We start from the raw sequence: 21,289 nt of genomic DNA, 5'->3' as shown, positions 1-21,289 counted from the left end.
TGCTCGAGTCTCTAACCTAGAAGAGAGTAGTCAAGGTGTTTTGTTTCTTGTTTGAGTTTCACTATTTGGGGAAAATTCACTTAAAGGCTCTCTTGCCCAGAATAAGATGAGAAGATTGATACCTCTTTTCCGCCTGTGAGTCCTTTCTTGTAAATATGAAGCTTGCACTAACTGTTTAGCTTCACCTGTAGCAAGAAGACAGGATAACTAGCAGCAAAACCAGCTCAGCTCTGTTTTAATCGGACAAGTTATGTTTTATTGGGGGTTATGTTTGTCAGACCATTTCTTGGCTGGGAGCAGTTGGTAGACAATCAGCAGACTCCAGGAAATCCATTCGAAGAAATAGTCTGGCACACAGCAATAATAAAAATGACATGGTTTTGTGCAATTTGCATGATTGCTCAATTTTAGCATTAAATAATTTCATAATTTTATATTCTTATCAAGATCCAGATTGATTATTTTTATTATACAAGCTGCTCATCTATTTACTACCTATGGAGAGAGCCAGGCAAGCTGTTTCCCCAGTCTTTATTTCAAGCTGTTCCCCAGCATCATGTTTAACAGACACATGGCCTTTAAGAGTAGCATCTAACTCTGAAGAGAGAAAATTTGTTTTTTTCCATTGCAGGACACTTCTTACAGACATCAACAACACAACATGGTTACATTTCAATAAACTGAGACTTATAAAGTAGTATTTGCTGTTTGGAAATATCAATGGGATTAACCTGTTGACTGCATCATGTGGCTAACTATAGGTAACTATAGCTGTACATGCCATAATTACACAGCCTGATCCTCAGCCTATTCATTCGAGAGGTGTTTCAGAACAGTGTGTAGTAATGTGTGGCTGTTTTCTGGAAGAAAAAAAAAACAGAAAGTGAGGTGCTACTTAACATTTGTCAGCATCAGAGAGGAGCAGACTTGTGCACACATCAAGCCTCCACTTTAGACTAACCAAAGTCAGAATCTTCTAGACCTCAAAGGAGGAGAGAGGAGAACATGGACACACGTTTCAGTTTGCTGTTCTTGGAAGATTTCACTTTGCACTGCAGCTGCACATACCATGTAGTCCTTATTCGCTGCACCTAAGCATGCAAGGCGATGTTTGTGTTTTGGTATTCTACTTAATTAAATAGTTAATATATCATCAGATGACACGAGAATAGCTGCTAGTTTCCCAACACATGTTAGCCTATATTTTGTGTGTGTGTGTGTGTGTGTGTGTGAGAGTGTGTGTGTAAATGCCTGGCATGAAATAAATAAAGATTGCAGATAATTTGGAATTTGTTAAAAACAAGAAAATATCATTCAGCTGCAAGGGAGCCAAATCTGACACCTCCTCACCAGAAAAACCTACATCGGTCCTCAAACCACCCCCGCAGCATAAAGCCCAAACCACGGGACCCCATGCCTGCAACGCCATGCTTTAAGATAAAAAACTAAAAACAAGACAACATACTGTAGATAAGGTGACTTGATCTAACGCCAAGCCAGCAACAATAGAGACGTTTAGGGTAGTTTTAAAGCATGTTTTTTCACCAGGTTGGCAACTATTGCTTAAAGATCATGCTAATCACCCAGGAGACTACTTGAAAAATAAAGCTGTGTTTAGAGTAGTCTTGGTAACGTGTGGGGGGGAAAGCATCAACAGACAGCAGACAACAAACGTTTATTCAAAATAGGGCAACTGGGTGCTTAGCCCCAACCGGGACTGCTGTGTGGTTGTGTGTGTGTTTGTGACAGGCAGAGAGATTGTGTGCGTGTGTGTGTGTGTGCGTGTGTGTGTGTGGCAGGTAAACGTCACAGTTTGCCGAGAAAGGCTCCACGGCACGAACGCGCGGCACACTTCCTCAATCGACGGAATCACAGAGCAAAAAAAACACCAACTTTGATCATCGTGCTGCATTGAAAAAGAGCCAGCACCGCGTCTGCAGGGCGAGGTGAGGCTGCTATTTTCTTTATTTGACTTTCTTTAACTTTTAAATGTGGAACAGGGGCTTAAAGAGAGAGAACAAACACTGCCTTCTCTTGTTTCATCTTTGGGGAAACACAGCGTACACTCGTCATCTGTAACCATCGCAGCTAACTGGCTATCTCCCGTCTTTACAGTCTGATTAAAATAGAAAAGTCTGTTTATTTACAGGTTTAATGATTGCGTGTTTTCCGTGACCATGTAAAAACGTGATATTCACGACTTAAGTCGCAGTGCTGATTAAATAACTGGAAACTTTCCCTCTCTAAAAGTTTTGGCTTATTCTATGTGTATGAACAAAAACCAAACAAACCAAAAAAAGAACAACAATGAAAAGCGCAGTATGTTACCTGTTTGACTGTGTGAAAATATTAGTGAATTATGTGGGTTAAGTAAAAGTCACCTTAGTTTGTCAGTCATGGACAGGTGAGGTGTTGCTGCCCTGCAAGCAGTGTGTGTGTTCACCATTTTCAGCTATTAAATGAATTTAACTGGGTCACTTTAAACACTACAACACAAGTTAGCTGTTTTTAGTTAAGGAGTGGCTGATCTGTAATTCCAGTCCAGGTCAGAGAAACACATGGGTCACATAATGCGTCGTAACACCGGGCGGTGAGGAGGAATGTGGGCAGGTCTGTGCAGCAAAGCATCAGCAGGGATTTTGGTAATTATATGCCGACACATGAATTGTCATATAGAGAAACCCTGAATGGAAACGGTTTTCTGAGTAAGACCCAATGTGACATCTGTGTTCAGCCAACTGAAATTCAACCACATCCTTCTTACAAAAATGTTAGAAGTGTCAGATTTCTCCCCCTTCTTTATAACTGCATCTTAAATCATTAACATCTACCCTTGCATGCATTTTGTGACACCCATAGTGTAGTGTTGTCTGTCTGTCTGTCTGTATATACTGTATAGTCTCTCAGGTTCGGCATGGATACTACTTCATTGCCACAACATGTGTTACCCACTCTGCGTTCAATATCTGTTTTGTAGGTGTTCTTTTTACTTCAGATATGGGGTTGAAATGCGAGCATACAAGCGTTTATTTTATTTAGTCATTATTTTAATTTACAAGTTCTTTGATATGATTAAGTTGCCATAGTGCCACACAGTGGATGTTATAGTACAGGCAAAATGAATGAGAAAAAAATCCCAGTCAAGCCAATAAAGTCATGTTTTTGTTTTGTATCAGGAAGCATGGTAAGTACATATGAATATTAGAAAGTTCAATAAAATGTTGAAAGTTACTACATGTGGAGGTTGCGAGGACATAACTACTTAATTTACCAGAAGGGACAAATCGAAACTGCACATGTACAGTTTGCGAGCTAATCGATCTCTGCTGCCCTCAATCACACAGTGTGCTTTTTATTGATCTCCACCCCCCCCCCCCCCCATCAGTGTTGTGAATAAGTGAACATGGTTATCAACCTCCCTGTTAGTCAACACTTTTTTCGGCCCTGTATTTGTTTGTTTTGCTGTCTGATTTTTCTGGTCTCAGTGGGCGGTTATGGGTTTAGGATTGCAAATACCAGCGAGAACTTCTGTGGTGCACTGCATGCTTGTATTTGGATTAACGACATGTTGAAGCTTGCTCTTCCGTTGTAGCACCCCCCACTATTGCAGCTGCAAACTTCAGACTCAAGGAAACACAATGACAGAGAAGCGAGGGGCAGAGAAGCACTAATGATGCCTGCACATGTGACATAGTCGTTGTATGTCACAAACACAGTTGTTGCTTATTAGAATAGGCATGTAGGTGACTGAGCTGTGACTGAAATGACTGCTCATTATATAAGATAGAGAGGCATCAACCCTTACAGTGTATCCAGAGACCAGAGATGCATAGACTGTAACAGGACAAGCTGGGGCTCCGTTTGTAGCACGTTAGCTTACGCAAGCAGTATTGTGCATGAAGCCGCGTCCACCAAGCACACAGGGTGGTATCGATCCCTCACCATTATGTCACTATGAGCACGTATTTCACCTCTAATAATAACTAGTTGCAACTAGTATTACTCTTTTCTGATGTCTTGTTTTCTTTATTCAGTTGTTGGATCTCTAAGATGTATGAACGATGATGAATGCCCATCACAAGAGCCCAAACAATGTTTCACTTTCGTGTAACCAGCAGTGAGAAAATCAGAACATTGTGTGAAAGTCAGGTGTGAGCACTTCCAAGTCTGCTGTATGTGGTCACATTGATCAGTACTGTGATGATGAGTTGGGCTTTCGATCGTCATACAAACACTGAAGTGTGACCATCCTTCATATCCTCATCATCTTCTTCTCATTTCCCTTGTAAGCTGTTATTCTACCGAACTGAGCAGTATTCACCAAGTAAAGCAAGGTGACTTGTACTTTATTGCGGTTCAGGCAGTTTTGAAAAACGATTTAATGCCAAGGTTCATATTGCAATGATTTATCAGTCAACAGGAAAGGAAATACATGAAATCTTTAAGTCCTATAAGCTCCTACTTTTATTCTACTTTGACCTCCAACAATGAGCTTTTTAAATTGATACCAAAAACCTGCAGTTGTCTGTCTTCCAGAGAACAGACGGACGCTGTTGTACTTGTAAAAATGTCAAGTATACCTCTTTCATTTCAAATACTCAGAAAGTAGTGAAAGACTTCATGGAAAGTCACAGTGACCCTTACTTAATGACAAACAGAAGACCCCTGGCACTTTTTGAACGCTTCACTGTGAACTGGCAGTATTCCTGCACACGACTATACAACATTATGCATTATAATGTTTTTATATCTTTTAAAACTGTAACATTTTGTCAAACTAAAGATGTCCTTATAGAGAAATGTCACTTGGGTAACTCTGTGTTTGTCATTCTCTGGGATCAGGTGACCCTGGTACTCCTCACCATGGCTCCTTTTTTGAGGATTGCCTTTAATTCCTATGACTTGGGGGTCCTGCCCCCCCTGGCCGACCCACCTTTCTGTGCAATCAAGATGAAGGAGGCTTTGACAACTGGTGAGAAACACTTGTACTTGTCTGCACTACAGTGTTGTTAATACAAGTAGATAACATTGTAAAAATAAAATAAAAACTGTTTCTTGTCCTGAACTTGAAAATATGTTTTTTTTTCCACTTTCTCTCCCTGTCTTCCTTTTACCAGAACGAGGTAAGACCCTGGTCCAGAGGAAACCCACCATGTACCCGGCCTGGAAGGCCTGTTTTGATGCCCACATCTATGAGGGTCGTGTGCTGGAGGTTTTACTGATGAAGACGGCAGAGGAGCCGCTTGCTGAGGTCACTGTTGGAGTGTCTGTCCTTGCTGAGCGCTGCAAGAAAGCCAACGGCCGCGCTGAATTCTGGGTAGGACTTAAAAAAAGACAATATTTTCCTGTAGGGCAATAACTGTGACTGTTAGTGTATTTGACTCTGTATCTAACGGTGTGTGTACGTTCAGGTGGATCTGCATCCCTCTGGGAAAGTGATGATGGCAGTGCAGTATTTTCTGGAGGGAGGAGATGCAGGTAAATAGAAATGTCTCTGTCTCTGCCACAGTGTTTCATTACATCTCTCGTAAGAGTTGCATGTGGTGGTGCTGTCTTTTGTTTCCAGTCGAGTAAGATCAATCTACATGCCACCAGACTGACAAATGATACCATATATGATGCTCTCAGTTGTTTCATTCTTAGAGTCTATTACTCCTAGAATCACCATCAAGGGGTCTAAGTGAATAGTCTGCAAAATGTTTGATAAGGTTTTCAAAAATGTCGTTCCAGCAAGGTCACTATCCTCTGGCAGCTCCAGAACATGTGACCTAATGATGCTGGAGCAAGCCCACAACGATTGCTTGAAGGATCCACTTCGAGAAATATCTTGTTCTGGGAGGATTTTCCTAACAGAAAATCTAAATGTTCTCTTTAACTTACTCCACCGCTCCCCTTGGGCTTCTGTAGTTCCCATCCTCCCCTTTTGTTTACTTCCTATACAACATGGTTGGGTGACACCAGGTATTTGCAACCCAACCACAAGTAGCTTGCTGAAGCTGCGATGTCTCATCCGTGCTTTTGCAGTACTCTGAACCTGCATTGTGCACTTTAAAGACTTTAAAGTTTACAGCTTGCAATATAACCCAAAAAGAGAAAATGATGTGTTATTAATCCTTGGAGCGAATTTTAGTTCACATTTAAAGTGCAAATCTTGTTTTTAGTCATGAATTTAACATATATGGTTTTTCTAAGAAAAGAAAAAAAGAGATGAATATTGTAAATAAAATAGGTTCTGAACAAAATCAGAGTTTATTTTTAGGCCATGTTGCCCAGCCCTTATTAAGACCATTTGTAAATTAGAAAAAGAGTTTAAACTCTTGATCTCATCAGAACTGAACGTCTGTTGTTTGATTAGACTTGATTGATGGTCCTGCCAACATAAGAAGACAACCTTTAATTGTCACCAGTATCTGGTTCAACTGATTCCAAAGCCCCCACCCTATTACTGTTTTGAGGTGTGAAAAGAATAAAGAACGACCTGCTTTAGCTTTGAAGGATACTGTCTAAGGATCCAACAGCAAGGATTATCTTAAAGTCAATTTAAAAAATAATTGAAGACCTGACAAAGCCTGCATATACTGTATTCCTATTTCAGTCTTATAGATCTAAATACTGCTAGATGATGCTATCTGTTCACTGTGCTTGGTCACGTCTGTCAGTTAAAGCAGAAGAGGTGTCATTAGCTGAAGCTACAGCCAGTCTATGGTTTCAGCCCTGGCTAGTGGCTGGTGGCTGCGTTTAAGCACATCATTTGACCTGCGTTGTGGGCCAACATAAATATGAATTTGTTCAACAGACTAGTGATTCTGGTGCAGACAAACAATGGTGACGTTGTTAAACTGTTCAGTTAGCTCGCCGCACAAATCCCTTCTCTTAAAAAAGAGGGGAGAAGAAGAGTCGCACATTTTTAGTTCAACATTTCCCCTGCACTTCATGTGTCCCTTTTAGCCCCTTTTCAACAATTTCACTTGCTACCTTGTTTTACTTGGTCTCTGGCAGCATTATGACCATTTCTAAAAAATGGTTTTAAAAAGTCTTATTCTGATTGGTGCAAAGGCATATGCATCCATCTTTAAACAAGAGCACAGATGAGAACATGTCTTTAACGTAATGTTAAATGTAGAATCTCCTCAGTCAGAGATAGGGTGGAAAGTTTCTGGGAAATTTCCGTTAACTTTCCATGGCAGGTTAAGCTTGAGAATTTTGGAAATATTCCAAATGACAAATTCCCAGTTGATTCCCGTTTATTCCCATAAATTCCTGTTAATTCCCATGGAAAGTTTCCAACTTTGAAAATTCCCGGAATTTTGCAATGCAGTCAGATGGCTGATTAAAAACTCGATAAGAGAAGAAAACAGGGTGAAGAGTCTTCTATATTCCTCAGCTTTGAGCTTCCACTCATCAGAAAACTAAATACCAGCCTGATGACTAATGTTTAAGTCCACAGACAGATTGTGTGAATGCCACAGAGGCTTTTCAGCCAATCGTCATTATTTAACATTTCAATCATTTACAGGCCATTCATGTGATAAATTGTTCCCATATCAGTAAGACTAGCAAACTGTGGCTAATACCCAAAACAATTGACTGACTGTTTCAAGGTGTAAAAAGAATAAAGGCCAACCTGGTTTGAAGGACAATCCAGTGTGTTATTCGATCGTTTCTGGGCATCAGCCTAAAGATCTTCAAGGAACCAACATCAAGGACTCTCTTGAATTTGATTGAAAAATGAATGAAAACAGACGCAAATATGAGCAAAGTGTTAGCTAGCCGTTTGACTGACTGTTTCTCTGTGCATCTGTTAGAAAGTAAACAGGCTGCCAAGGAAGAAGAGGCTCCTACCCTGCACCGTAGACGAGGAGCCATTAAGCAGGCCAAGATCCACTTCATAAAAAACCATGAGTTCATCGCCACCTTCTTCAGACAGCCCACTTTCTGCTCTGTGTGCAGAGAGTTTGTCTGGTTAGTGCGCCTTCTCCTCCAGCCTGCATCAAACAAACCGTCAAGGCAGCTAAAAGGGAACTCTCAAACTGAAGATCAGATGTACTTAAACCCCAAACAGAAAGAGTACAAGAGTGAAAATGAACACTCTGATATTTAGTTGCAATGGCTCATGCCGACGTTTGTGGATTCTCTTCAGAAAGAGTTGATGACCTTTTTGCTTGTAATGTAATAGAAGAAACCAATAAGGACAGTATGCCTTTCAAGATGTAACATCTGTTTGATGGAGTGATAATATTTCATGCTCTGATGGCCACAGATCTTCAGTACTCTGCTTTGAAGCTCATTGTAGTCTTACTAGAGAGAAAGTTAGTTTAAAAAAGGAAATCGACAAGGCTGTACGACTACTGTTCACTATAATCACCAAGTGATGAATCACCAAACAATTGACATTTACATGATGAACTGAAACTGACCTACTGATGACCTTTTCTCCCACAGGGGACTCAACAAGCAAGGTTATAAATGCAAACGTAAGTGGACAATAGCTCAATATGTGGTTTGAGCAATTTTTGGATTAGCAGACAAATGCAAGGATGTAAAAACTACAAATCCACTTTGTATTTTTTTTTTTTGATAAACCTCTCTTGTCTTTGTTTTATTATCAGAATGTAATGCAGCAATCCACAAGAAATGTATAGACAAAATCATTGGGCGATGTACTGGTACTGCTGCCAACAGTCGGGATACTGTGGTAAGTATCACACAGTGTACTGTGAGTGTTGTCCACATCCGAAGCATGTCAGTTAGTGTTTCATTGTCATGATGTGTCTGTCATCTTACAGTACAAACAACAACGTTTCATTGTTGAACGGGCAGGTGTTGCCAGGTCAGACGATACAACAAAGACACACAACAGTCAGAGTCCACATCCAAAAACAGGCTGTTTTCAATGATCATCAATATAGGTAGATAAAGCCTATCAGAGACAAACTGACTCAGATAGTGGTATCATAGAAATGATCAAACCCCCCCTCACCCCCCCACCCCACCCATGGGTTCAATAAAAGCTAGGGGCCGTCTCACGGTAAACCAGGAGAGATAGAAGAAACGTTTTTCAATCGGTGCAGTCACCTCTCTGACAGCACAGGCACAGAAAGGGAAGCAGAAGACAAAGTCAAAAGAAAAAGATGAGGCGGGGGCGTAGACTTGCAAGATTTTACAGGGCTCACGTCTTTCATGAAGATAATGGATCCCGTTTGTCCACTCAGTTCCAGAAGGAGCGCTTTAAAATTGACATGCCGCATCGTTTCAAGACCAACAACTACATGAGTCCCACCTTCTGTGACCACTGTGGAAGTCTGCTGTGGGGTCTAGTCAAACAAGGACTCAAGTGTGAAGGTACAGCACTGATTGTTAAGGTGCACCTCAAGAGTAATTCCACTTTTCTCTTTAACACATTTATTTGTTCTTTTTTGTAGACTGTGCCATGAATGTCCATCACAAGTGTCAAGATAAAGTAGCCAATCTTTGTGGTATCAACCAGAAACTACTGGCTGAGGCTCTGACACAAGTCAGCCAGGTGAGTTCATGGACACTGTCCTTCAACGTAAGGTTTTATCAGGTTGCTTACAGTTTGGCAGCTAAAGTCACAGTCTAATGAAATTCAAAGATGCATCTTCCTCAAAGTATTAGTACAAATACTTAAATTATAATATTGCTCATTCAGGCTTAGCAGATATCGGATTACATTTGTCTTACATATTTATCACAATACTCGAATGGATTTAAAAAGAAATACAAGGTTTGTTTAAATTAATGAGATTAGAGCTTCAATTAAAGACAATAATTCAATCCATTGTGATGCCTGTCCTTGAAGCTTTACACAGGAATATGCATTTCAGCTAGTGGTGTAACAGTTCACAGAGGTCACAGAGTAATTTGTTCTGTAGGTTGGAGGTCACGGTTTGGTACCATTTTGGTCCAACAGTAAAAAGCAACATAAAGTCCCAGATGCATATTTCTAGATTTATCTCATTTAATTTGAGCGGACAATTGTGCAAGTCATCAAGTGTTCTTTAGAACTACCTGTGACAGATGGTACAAGCTGTCATGCAATAAACGTTTACCAAAAAAGAGAGAAAAAGCAAGAAAATGATGCAAATATAAAAAGTAAAGCAGAAATGACTATTATGCGTTTTTTGTGTGTGTTTTGTTTTGTCTGTTTCTTGTTCTTCATTTGTTGTCTAATTTCTGTTACTAGCATTACCGCCAGCTGGATTGGAGTGTGGATACATCGATGTGTGATTGCCTATTTTTTCTTCCACTCAGGCGTATTTGTTTTATGACTACATTCACAGAACCGTAAACAAATCAAATGACCCTTAAAGGCCAATCATGAGAAGTGTTTTTTTATTCAGGGGTTGTAAGCTCAGAGGCAGTTCTGAAGTGAGCTGTGTATCCACTTGTTTGACTGTTGTCCACAGAAAGCATCTAACCACACTATAGTGTATTAAAAACAAAACATCAATATATTTAGCTTCACAAGGATATACAAGGAAAGGCCAAACTGTACTCCATTTATCTAACTATAAAACCAGTCTCAAGCCAGACACAGTGGGGTCATTATGATTTTGTCATTTACACATCATAATCCCTTCAAAGTTGGTTGATTATAAACCTTCACGCTAAGCCCCACCAGAATTTAAAGTCTTCAGTCGCTGTGTGACTCCACCAATTGTTGAGCGGGACACGTGACTCCAATGGGAGCCTGAGCTTAACTATCTGATGTGTGTGACTGGCCTGTTGTCATAACCCCTGTTGTATTTCTTTGTCAGGCCTCTCGATGTGTATAGTTTTGGAAAGAGTCAGAGTAAACTCTTTCAAATTGTTTGTATCATTGCTCCACTGTTTCATGCCTCATTTGTGGTATTTGATTTTGCATCAGAAATCCTCCACTCGCCGATCAGACCCAAACCTGACCGACCTGCCTGATATAGGAATTTACGATGAAGTTAAGAAGCTTGCTGGACTGGATATCAATGGTAATTATTATTCTTTAATAATATACAAATGTACTCATGTAATCAGTTTTCACTCTGTATGGATAATAGCACCTGAATTAATCGTATGTGGAGTTGATAAGTATCTAGGACAAACCTGTGAATGGGTCATCATGTCTCTGTCTGTTGAAAAGATGGCTCTACCTATGGCCGACTGTGGGAGGGGTCCAGCCCAAGACCTCAGTCTCGTTTGACCCATCTGACACGCATCAACGTGGACAACTTCATCTTCCACAAGGTCTTGGGAAAAGGCAGCTTTGGCAAGGTACAACGTGACTGTGTCTGTTTTAATTATACCATAAGATTCGGGCAACACTTCAATATAGGACTGTCTGGAGCATTGTCCAGTCTTAAGGTGTACAGATGATCCTGGGTGTGCTTCGTCGTGCTGACGTTCCAGAAACAGATCCAGTGGGAATGGGCGTGTACCATCCAAAGGAGAAAAAAAAAAAAAGGTGGTTTAGACAGACCGCTGTGTGCTCGGAGTATGTGTGAATGCATCTTTAAGGATGTCTGTACAGTGCTTTTCAGGCTGTATTTAGCAATGATCACTTCAGTGAAGGTCTTTGATCAAATGTAAAGTTATTAACAAGATAACTCAAGTTTGAAAACATCCCCCCAGGTACTCCTGGCAGAGCTGAAGGGTCGTGGAGAGTATTTTGCAGTGAAGGCTCTGAAGAAAGATGTCGTGCTCATGGATGACGATGTGGAGTGCACGATGATAGAGAAGAGAGTCTTGGCTTTAGCCTGGGAAAACCCCTTTCTCACTCACCTCTACTCCACCTTTCAGACCAAGGTACTCTTCCAGTTCAAATGTCTTTATCTTTTTTTCCCTAATTTACACTAATAGTTGGACTTGTGCCTTTTAACTATCGAAATGACCTGTGCCAACAGGAACATCTGTTCTTTGTGATGGAGTATCTAAACGGAGGAGACTTGATGTTTCATATTCAGGAGAAAGGGCGCTTTGAACTCTACAGAGCCACGTGAGTCCCAACCATCACACTGACATAATAACATACAGACTGTTAAAAAAAACAGCAACAGTTCTGTTGTGCTGAAAGGGCTAATATTTGCTCTCCCTATGTCCCCCTCTTTGTCTCCCTCGCATTATGTTTTGTTTTCTTTCACATGATGTACTGAACCCTGATGGGACTCTCTGTTATCCATTAGCCGATGATCACTAGCAATCATGCCTTGTAAGGGAGTGAGCAGCACTTTGTGTCTGTATATGTGTGTATTGGGAATTTTCAGATATTCCCACCCACATCTCTTCTCATGGCTCTACGGGAACCACTCCAGAAAACAAACAAAGACACACTGTTAAAAAGGTGTTATTGATTCTAAAGCTTGGTAGCACCTACACCACTGCCAACTAAAGTTTTGAAAAGACTCACATTTCCTTGAAGCGTTTCTTGGTTTCAAAATGAAGCTTTTAGGCAATAAGAAGATTATTCAAATGTTAGAAGCAAAGGTTTTGCTTTAAAGCTGTTTCACACATTTCCTGTAGTTAAAGTGCTGGGACTGTGAGATGACAGGATTCTCCTTTTATAAAAGGATAGACACCTGATGTTGTATTGGTATCCTCTGAAATCCTTCTCTCTCATTGGCTGTTTTCAGCCTGGAAGGATCTTTTACTCTCGCGTGAGGGACAGAGAGTGTGCTGTTTCATGTTCTCACATCAGTTTTAAACAGGACACGGTTTAAGTACACATTTGTTTAAAAAAGAAAAAAATGCTGGTGTGCTTCTGCACACATTGTCACAGTGGAATGGAAACGTTGTCATGTATTTGGTTATGCAAGATTTTTTCCTCAGGCAGAAAAATAACTGTAGAGTTTCCGGTGACCTCTTTAAAGCACTACGTTCCTTTTTCTCCTAGTGGCTACTACTGACTGGCTGACTGGGCTGACATTTATTCTAGTAGAAGTGAAGGTTTGTAGTGAGTGAAAATCAATAGATAACAGCCTATTCAGTCCTTGTCAGTTGTTTATTTACAGTGAATGTTGGATTATTGGGTGAGTTTGAAGACTACTCTGTCCCCTCTTAAGTCACAGTTGTTTCAGCAGACACAGATGACGAGAGAAGCAGGTCTAATCAGAACAGTCTAATCTTTTGGTTCACAGCTGCTCTCAGGTTTCATTTTATGAGAGCGTTACGCACCTGTCTACTACTCCATACAAATGTCCTCTTCAATAATTCAGCTCTTCACTAAAAGGAGTCTGCAGTGACACCAGTGTCCAGCTCTCAACAGCTACAGCTCCCGCCTGCAGCATCTCCTCACAGACGAGTCAGTGATATCTGCCTGTCTCTGCCATGTTTGTCCTTTAGGTTCTACTCCGCCGAGATCATTTTGGGTCTTCAGTTCCTACATACCAAAGGGATCATCTACAGGTCAGAGCAAAAAAAAAAAAAAAAAATGTAGACACCGCATCTTAATGGACAGTTCATTAAATACTGTTCTATAATACACGTTCATGGTTTGTACAAAATGTCCCTAAAACGTTACACTTTCAACATACCGGCAAACTTTTTTGGATTGTTTCCCTCAATTACACAATGTGAAACAAACTTCATCCCACGCATTCTCACACAATTTTTTTTTCCTAAAAGTTTTATCATTATTTTGTGGTAATAGTGCACACACTGCACTTTTAGACAAGTTTCTGATCTCTGCAAAGATTGGAGTTTTGAGTTGGTCTCAAATTAACTGGAAGCATTAGTTACATGAAAAAAAAATCCCCTTCCAAGTTATGCTGGGTAAATTGATAAGCAATCCCAGCCTTAAGTAAATACAGTTAATATGTATATAGTCACATGTAATGTTCTTAGAAACATTGTAAGTATTGACTGTTTTGTGGCTTGAGCAGTGAGCAATCAAGATATTACATTCCAGCTGAGCTTTATTACAGGCATGTATCATTTCAAACATGATAGTGTAACCAGGACTTCTGACTTAAATATATCGTAATTGCAAAATCAAAGTAAAACTCATGTTAATTTCTCATCTTGCTGGGTTTTTTTTGTTCCCAGGGATCTTAAGTTAGACAATGTGATGCTGGATCACGAGGGACACATAAAGATCGCTGACTTCGGCATGTGCAAGGAGAATGTGTTTGGGGAAAATCGGGCCACGACTTTTTGCGGTACTCCTGACTACATCGCTCCAGAGGTAAAGTGTTTCATTATATTTTCTACTATTTTAAAATCTGCCAATGATCTGATTTTATCAGTCTGCATAAAAAACAGTGCTTGTTTCTCTTTCATTGATTTATTTTTTTTTGTAAACATTGTGTTTAAACTCAGATCCTGCTGGGACAGAAATACTCGTTCTCTGTTGACTGGTGGTCGTTTGGAGTATTGTTGTATGAAATGCTGGTTGGTCAGTCACCTTTCCATGGAGATGATGAGGACGAGTTGTTTGAGTCCATCCGCATGGATACTCCCCACTATCCTCGCTGGATCAACAAGGAAGCCAAGGACTTACTAGAACAGGTTTGTGCCACACATTAGTATGGAAAAACTTCTGTCATAGGACCACATTTCTATATGTGGGTAATCTCACAATTCTGTGTTTGATTGTTTTATGTTTTAAATGTAAAGTTCCTGTAAACAAGATGTACAGGATGATAGAAATCTACAGCTTTTTGTTTTTTAGAAATATATTCAAATCCTACAAATACATTTGTAAAGCTGCATGTCTTACCCTTACTTGCTTTATCTTCTGCAGTTGTTTGAGAGGGATCCCACTCGCAGGCTAGGAGTTGTGGGTAATATCTGTTTACAACCCTTCTTCAAGTCCATTAACTGGCAGGCCTTGGAGAGGAGAGAGGTTGAGCCCCCCTTCAAACCCAAAGTGGTATGGCTTCACACACAAGTCATTGAAGCTTTAGTTGTGAAGAAAGGATGATTTATGCTGTGCCAATATAAGACTATAATCAGTGATCATCCCCTCTGTTTACTTGTTTTAATTTTCAGAAAGCACCGAATGATTGCAGCAACTTTGACCGGGAGTTCCTCAGTGAGAAACCTCGTCTCTCCTACAGCGACAAGAACTTCATAGACTCCATGGATCAGGCAGCGTTCTCTGGCTTTTCATTCATCAACCCTAAGATGGAGCACCTTTTAGAAAAGTAACTGTCGTCATGACAATCAGGTGGGGATACATCCCTACTGCTAAGAGACAGCCCCCTTATTCTGTGACCTTATTGAACTTTTAAGCACAAGCTAATGTCATGGGGTACGTGTAGAAATAATAAGAATAGAAACGCACCATTTTAATGTATATATTGATGTTACTGTGTATGTAGGCATGTTTATTTTTTCTCTAGGCCTATATGACTAATAACATAAAGGCGGGAGGTTGAAACTACTTCCATTCCACTTGACGTCACTGCTTCTGTCTGCAGCAGTTTTGTGTCTCTTTTTGCTAAAATACTATTTGACTCTTATGAGAATAAAAACTATGAAGAGGAAAATAATCCCAAAAGAACTCAACTTTAATGTAACTTTAGTGTAGATTGTGAGAATAAGGAGACCGCATGTATAGAGATCTCAGACCCAATTCTATCATGTTTAAATGTAAGTTAAGAGTGGAAACTGTCTTTGAAACATTTTTACCTTTGGATAAATTATGTCTAGGTGACGAAGTAAAACTTTTAATTATGTGACTGACTTAAAAGTGCCGTATAAAGAACAAATGTAAAGAACAGATGTAAAGGTTTTGCAGAATGCAGTCACTGAAATGTTGTATATAGGAAATGTATATGTATGTATGTTGTAATGTGTATATTTGTCTGCTGAGGATGTATTTTTTTTACCGCTTCCATCTTTTACATCTGATTAAAAACCATCAACTCCCAATTTTGATGTGCTTTTTTTAAAACAACCATTGTTTGCACTTCATTAAACCCATACCATAAAAGATAACCTCAAAAACAAGAAGATATTTTGTTTATTCCCATCAGAAATGATCTCTAGAGCCATGTGGGGTCAGGTAATAATGTAGGGTATCCTATTTTTAGCATGGACTTTTCCATTATTTTCAGATGTGTTTATTTAGTGTTTATTATTACAGTCTATGGTTTAGTCTAATGAAAATCATTGACTTTACTGTTCCTTGTAATAACTGTGCCATGTGGATGAGCTACTTAGTAAGAATAATGAGTTAAGTTAATCAATTAAACAGAAGTACCATATGTTTATTCCAAAAGACACTTCCATATATTGGTTCACTTTTAAAGAGTAAAATCAACTTTACATTGTTTTTATATATATACAGTATATAGTATAATGTTTAATGAGTTGGGGGAAACCGCCCAAAATGATATTAAATTGAGGAATTTTCTTTTTAAGAAATTGTAAATTGTGAAGAATTCATAACGATAAAAATGTATAAATGTAGTTTTGAAACAAGAAATTATTCGTACTTCTATAATATTGAGCCATTACATAATAATGGAGATAGAAGACATATTTACAATGGGGGTGGGGGTGGGGGAAGCCAGTCTACGGTTTTCGCCCTCTAGCGACACAGCAGTGTTGACAAATCTGTTTTACGTCATCGCGTAACGTGGTTCGTGCTTTGTGTACGGAAGTGCTGTACTACAACTTCTGTCTCCATGAACGCTAACGCGATTCCACACTTGTTCATATGGATTAATACGCAAATTTAAACGGGTTTTGAGGCAGTCACGGTAGCAGCTATTGCAGCATCACAGTACAATGTTGTTGCTTCGTAGAAAAAAAGGCAGATAGAGTGTAAAATTATCTTTTTTCTACCGGTGAAAATGAGTTCTCAAGATGTACTGAAGAATGCGTCCACATTAGCTTCATATAATGTGTTGCTACAGGTACACGAACAGATCCAGTGTAATCATAAGCTCTACATAACCCACTGTTTTAAAACTCAGTAAGTCTGTCGGTATATATTTAACGTTGATTTTTACGTGTGAGGTTTTTTTTTTTTTTTTCAGGTGATGTTTCGTGTGCTCACATTCTTGCTGAATGCATTTACTCTGCGGTTTGTGTCCAAAGAGCTGATTGGAGTTGTAAATGTCAGGTAACGATGACTGAGAAGGCAGAGGAGTGCCACTAACCAAAAAAAGCATTATACGAGAACATTTCACTGCACAGTTTTGCTGCTATGTAAATGTGTGTCTATCTTCATCATACAGACTTACCCTGCTGTACTCCACGTTGGTATTTCTGTCCAGAGAAGCGTTTCGGAGAGCCTGTCTGAGTGGAGTATCTGGGACAAACTACAGCTGGAGACAAGTCATCAACCTGTTGTGGCTAACGTGAGTTGACTTGATTATTGAGGTACAGGACGTGTGTTTGCAGCTTGGGGGTGCGTATAATTGTTTTGCCTTTTTTCCCCTCTCAGTTTACCACTGGGTGTGTTATGGGCAGCCCTGCTGGTCTGTGTCTGGCTGTGGTTCCTGGAGCTCCCCAACCCACAAACTATTCCCTACTACGGCTCTGCTGTGGTGTTGTTTGCTCTATCAGGAGTGCAGGAACTCCTGGCTGAGCCCCTCTGGGTCCTGGCTCAAGCTCACATGTTTGTGCGACTCAAAGTGGTTGCTGAGAGTTTGGCAATGATCGCGAAGTGCAGTATAACTGTGGTGCTGGTGATGTTTGCTCATGAATGGGGCCTTTACATCTTCTCTACTGCTCATGTGAGAAAGAGCTGATGTCTTCAACATTATGTGTGCATTTGCTGCCTCTCTATTAAATCATTTTAATTATAGTTTTTTTCTCTTACCTAGTTGGTGTATACAGGATTTCTGGTGCTGTGCTACGCTGTTTACTTCATTCGTTTCTTGGGCTCTCATGAGGCGTCCAAGAAGGGTTTTCCTCTGAATTGTGTTGGAGATCTGTTGCCCTCTAGAGCTAAAGGAGAGGTAATAAGTCAGGATGATATATTATTTGGCATTCAATCAGGCTCTATTTTGAAAGCCCCTTTTATTCAACAAAATGTTTCACATAGTGTTTTACAGACATCCACAATTTACAAAAAGAGTCAGCTACATCCGCCCCCCTCAATTCATGCACCAGTTTAAAACTAAAAGGGTTAAAAATACAAGACTCTATAACACTAGGAACTGAGAAACTGAGGAAAAGCTATCAAGAATTTTATTTGAGGAAAAGTAGGTGGTGGAATTAAAATAATGAAATTCAAGAATAAGACAGAAATGGGAGAAATTAATAGGATAATAAGACACTAACAGGTAATACATTCAAATCAAAGTGAATGAAGGACATATGATACAGAGAAACTAAAAGACACTTCACTAGAATATACTAGAGTAAGATAATAAGATTATGATTAACAATCTGCTGATACAAGATAAAAAAATAATAATGATTCTCTACGATTGCTCTGTTTATAGCCGCTGATTGATTGGACTCTAGCCCGGCTCACATGGAGCTTCTTCAAGCAGTCCTTCCTGAAGCAGATCCTCACTGAGGGCGAGCGTTACGTTATGACCTTCCTGAACGTCCTCAGCTTCGGAGATCAGGGAGTTTATGACATCGTCAACAACCTGGGCTCAATGGTGGCTCGCTTCATCTTCCTGCCTATCGAGGAGAGCTTCTACATCTTCTTTGCCAAAGTTCTGGAGCGGGGACGTGATGTCAGGAGTCAGAAACAGGTGTGAGTCATGGATGTAAACACAAACATGTATTTGTGGATGGTGGATGGCTCGAAAGGAATCATTGCTGGCTGGACTCCTTGTTTTGTCGACAGGAAGAGGTCGCCATTGCAGCAGAAGTCCTGGAGTGTCTGTTGAAACTGGTGCTGGTGGTTGGACTGATTATCACTGTGTTTGGTTACGCCTACTCTCACTTGGCTCTGGATATATATGGTGGCTCTCTACTGAGCAGCGGGGCAGGTGATTGAGCCAGAACTTGTTGGTGTATTTGGTAAATTTAACGACTTCTGTTGTGTTCAGTGTGTTTCTTTTTAGTCACAGCTCGTTTTTATTTGTTAAAGGGCCCACTTTGCTGCGATGCTACAGCTGCTACGTTCTCCTTCTGGCTATAAATGGTGTCACGGAGTGCTTTGTATTTGCTGTTATGAGCCAAGAAGAGGTCGACAAGTAAGAGTGAAAACATATGCACACTGTACTTCAGTTGTAACACACCATGTCTGTTTGCCAATGTTTGTGTTTTGTCCTAAGGTATAACTTGGTGATGCTGGCTCTGTCTGTGTCCTTCCTGTTCCTCTCCTACGTGCTGACGTGGTGGGCTGGCTCTGTTGGCTTCATACTGGCAAACTGCCTCAACATGGGCCTCCGAATCATGCACAGTGTTCTTTACATACATCACTACTTTCTGCCCGCTCAGTGGAAACCTCTGCGTGGCCTTTTACCCTCCCCGCTCCTCCTGCTGGCACTCGCTGTTAGCATTGTTGTGACAGCGCTGTCTGAGGTACAAAAGAATGACTAATCAGTGTTCTTTAGTCATGTGTTATCTATCAGTATTTAGATTAATTTTTTTTCCTACAATTTTCTAATCTTGAATCTTTGTGTAAACGCTTGCACAGCAGTGGTAGTAACTGGAACTTCTCTATTCTCTGGTTTCAGGGTGTATTCTGCTGTGACGGTGGCTGGTTGCTGAGGCTGGTCCACATCAGTGTAGGAGCAGCATGTCTCCTCATTGTGTTTGTCACTGTGGTTCTCACAGAGACTCGGCTCATCCAGTTTGTGAGGACTCAGCTCTTGCCCCGATACAGAAAAAAACACACTTAAATAAGACAGAGTGTGTTAACTGGACTGGAAGAAAGCTTCTGTTTTACCACAAAGAGGAGCTACTGATTGACTGTACTGACGATACCAAAGCTACGAGGGAACAAGTTGGGTCTTTTCTTGTTTGCGTATGTGTTAGCGTAGCACACGTGTGTACTTGTGCCTTTTGGGGATCTAAAGTAGGATTTAAAAATATGAATTTTTTTTCAGAAAACAGTTGAACTTGTGAGAGAAATAATTGTCTAACAATAAAACAAGGATGCTTTTTTAATACGTGGGATTTAATCTTTATGGAATAAATGTATGAATGTTTAACATAACGCAACAAAACAGCACAAAAAACTATCATTTGAAGAAGAAGATATACTGTATTGATACTGAGAGGAAACATTCAATTTTACATTCTGTTGTTGAACATGCTACACATGCCTGAGCTGGTGGACAACTACTAAACCAATTTCCAGATGTGGTCCGCACTGGGACTCGAGCCAGCGACCCTCCGATTCCCAAACCCAAGTCCCTGCAGACTGAACTACTGCCTCCCTGCAGAAATCCTTTTTTTAACATTTAATGTACAACTACTAATTTAATTGTATCATGTATACAATATGAATGAATATGATTGATTCATATAAGCAGTAATTAGAAAATCTATATTTGATGTCCATCCATCAGTTTTCTTCCACTTATCAAATTGGCAGCAAGCTATGCAAACTGTCCCAGGTGTCCTTCTGCCCATCCACATGTTCTTGCTCCTTCTCAAGTGTTCTCAATCCTGCAAGGTCTGGGTCCTCTCTGAGGTCTCCTCCAAGTTAGATGTGTCCGGAAGACCTCCAAATATTGTAATCTTAAATATAGCCTATATATGTGTTTTTGGTAAGGTTGAGAAACAGCTGAATTCTTTCTTGGTATATCCCTGCTTTAAGTTTTTCAGTTGTTATTCACAGTCTAACATGTTTTTATAATAACACATACTGTCAGAAAGTCTACACTGTCCAGGGTAGAGCTTTCACACCCTGAATGATAAGCTTTATGTCAAAATGTCCATTATGGAAGCTAAGAAGGTTTATCTTTAGTTAGTTTTTCACATTTATTGCAAATCCCGCCGTTCTTTGTTGGCCTTTACTCTGGGAAAGTAAACACTTTCTTTAGGCTCCCTGGAGGGCTAAATGATGTTTTGGTAGAAAAGCAGACGGAAGGGGTGGGGACTTGCTTCTTTTCTTACATGTAATTGTATGAGACTCAGGCATGGGGTAAAGTTTGTTGGCACGTTCGATGTCTTAAACAGACATCTACTTATATTTTGAATCATATTTGTTTTAACTTTGAGAACAATATGGATTGATATCTGAAGAGTGCTGTCGGGAAATGTCTGTATGGTTTGAAGAGGAAACAACATAACACATGAAACACAATTTGTCATAAACTTTCAAAGGTGTTTGCAAGTGTGCAGCAATCTGAAAGTTTTCTAATGAAGCAGCAGAGAAGACAGCAGACCCTGAGAGAAACCAGAGGCAGAAACAAGGAGGAGCCTGAACAGC

General features: G+C 40.1%; 2 protein-coding genes across 2 annotated transcripts; both read left to right on the top strand.

The window, feature by feature from the left end:
- The first annotated feature begins 1,443 nt into the window (after positions 1-1,443).
- prkcda (protein kinase C, delta a) lies at positions 1,444-15,864 on the top strand. Its single transcript, XM_079342035.1, has 18 exons — positions 1,444-1,946; positions 4,843-4,972; positions 5,118-5,317; positions 5,412-5,478; positions 7,806-7,962; positions 8,443-8,474; positions 8,610-8,695; positions 9,213-9,342; positions 9,423-9,523; positions 10,889-10,985; positions 11,138-11,268; positions 11,626-11,799; positions 11,898-11,989; positions 13,333-13,395; positions 14,035-14,173; positions 14,308-14,496; positions 14,732-14,860; positions 14,980-15,864. The coding sequence occupies exons 2-18, from the start codon at positions 4,864-4,866 to the stop codon at positions 15,136-15,138; spliced, it is 2,055 nt and encodes a 684-aa protein (XP_079198161.1). The 5' UTR covers positions 1,444-1,946; positions 4,843-4,863; the 3' UTR covers positions 15,139-15,864.
- Positions 15,865-16,525: 661 nt separating this feature from the next.
- rft1 (RFT1 homolog) lies at positions 16,526-20,021 on the top strand. Its single transcript, XM_079341190.1, has 10 exons — positions 16,526-16,853; positions 16,977-17,062; positions 17,178-17,300; positions 17,387-17,678; positions 17,769-17,903; positions 18,393-18,653; positions 18,749-18,893; positions 18,995-19,100; positions 19,182-19,431; positions 19,587-20,021. Exons 1-10 carry the CDS (start codon positions 16,791-16,793, stop codon positions 19,749-19,751), a joined length of 1,626 nt encoding a protein of 541 aa, XP_079197316.1. The 5' UTR covers positions 16,526-16,790; the 3' UTR covers positions 19,752-20,021.
- The last annotated feature ends 1,268 nt before the right edge of the window (positions 20,022-21,289 follow it).

The sequence above is a fragment of the Symphodus melops genome (assembly GCF_947650265.1).
Source record: "Symphodus melops genome assembly, chromosome: 4".
Lineage (NCBI taxonomy): Eukaryota > Metazoa > Chordata > Actinopteri > Labriformes > Labridae > Symphodus > Symphodus melops.
Note: the sequence above shows the minus strand (reverse complement) of the source record. Positions and strands in the feature narration are given on the sequence as shown.

Excerpts from the sequence above, each read along its gene's own strand:
- rft1 (XM_079341190.1), top strand. The coding sequence starts at position 16,791 with ATGAGTTCTCAAGATGTACTGAAGAATGCGTCCACATTAGCTTCATAT. Across the intron at positions 16,854-16,976 it reads CATATAATGTGTTGCTACAG|GTGATGTTTCGTGTGCTCAC; the intron begins GTACACGAACAG and ends TTTTTTTTTCAG. Across the intron at positions 18,894-18,994 it reads TCTACTGAGCAGCGGGGCAG|GGCCCACTTTGCTGCGATGC; the intron begins GTGATTGAGCCA and ends TATTTGTTAAAG.
- prkcda (XM_079342035.1), top strand. The coding sequence starts at position 4,864 with ATGGCTCCTTTTTTGAGGATTGCCTTTAATTCCTATGACTTGGGGGTC. Across the intron at positions 4,973-5,117 it reads GAAGGAGGCTTTGACAACTG|AACGAGGTAAGACCCTGGTC; the intron begins GTGAGAAACACT and ends TCCTTTTACCAG. Across the intron at positions 10,986-11,137 it reads TGCTGGACTGGATATCAATG|ATGGCTCTACCTATGGCCGA; the intron begins GTAATTATTATT and ends TCTGTTGAAAAG.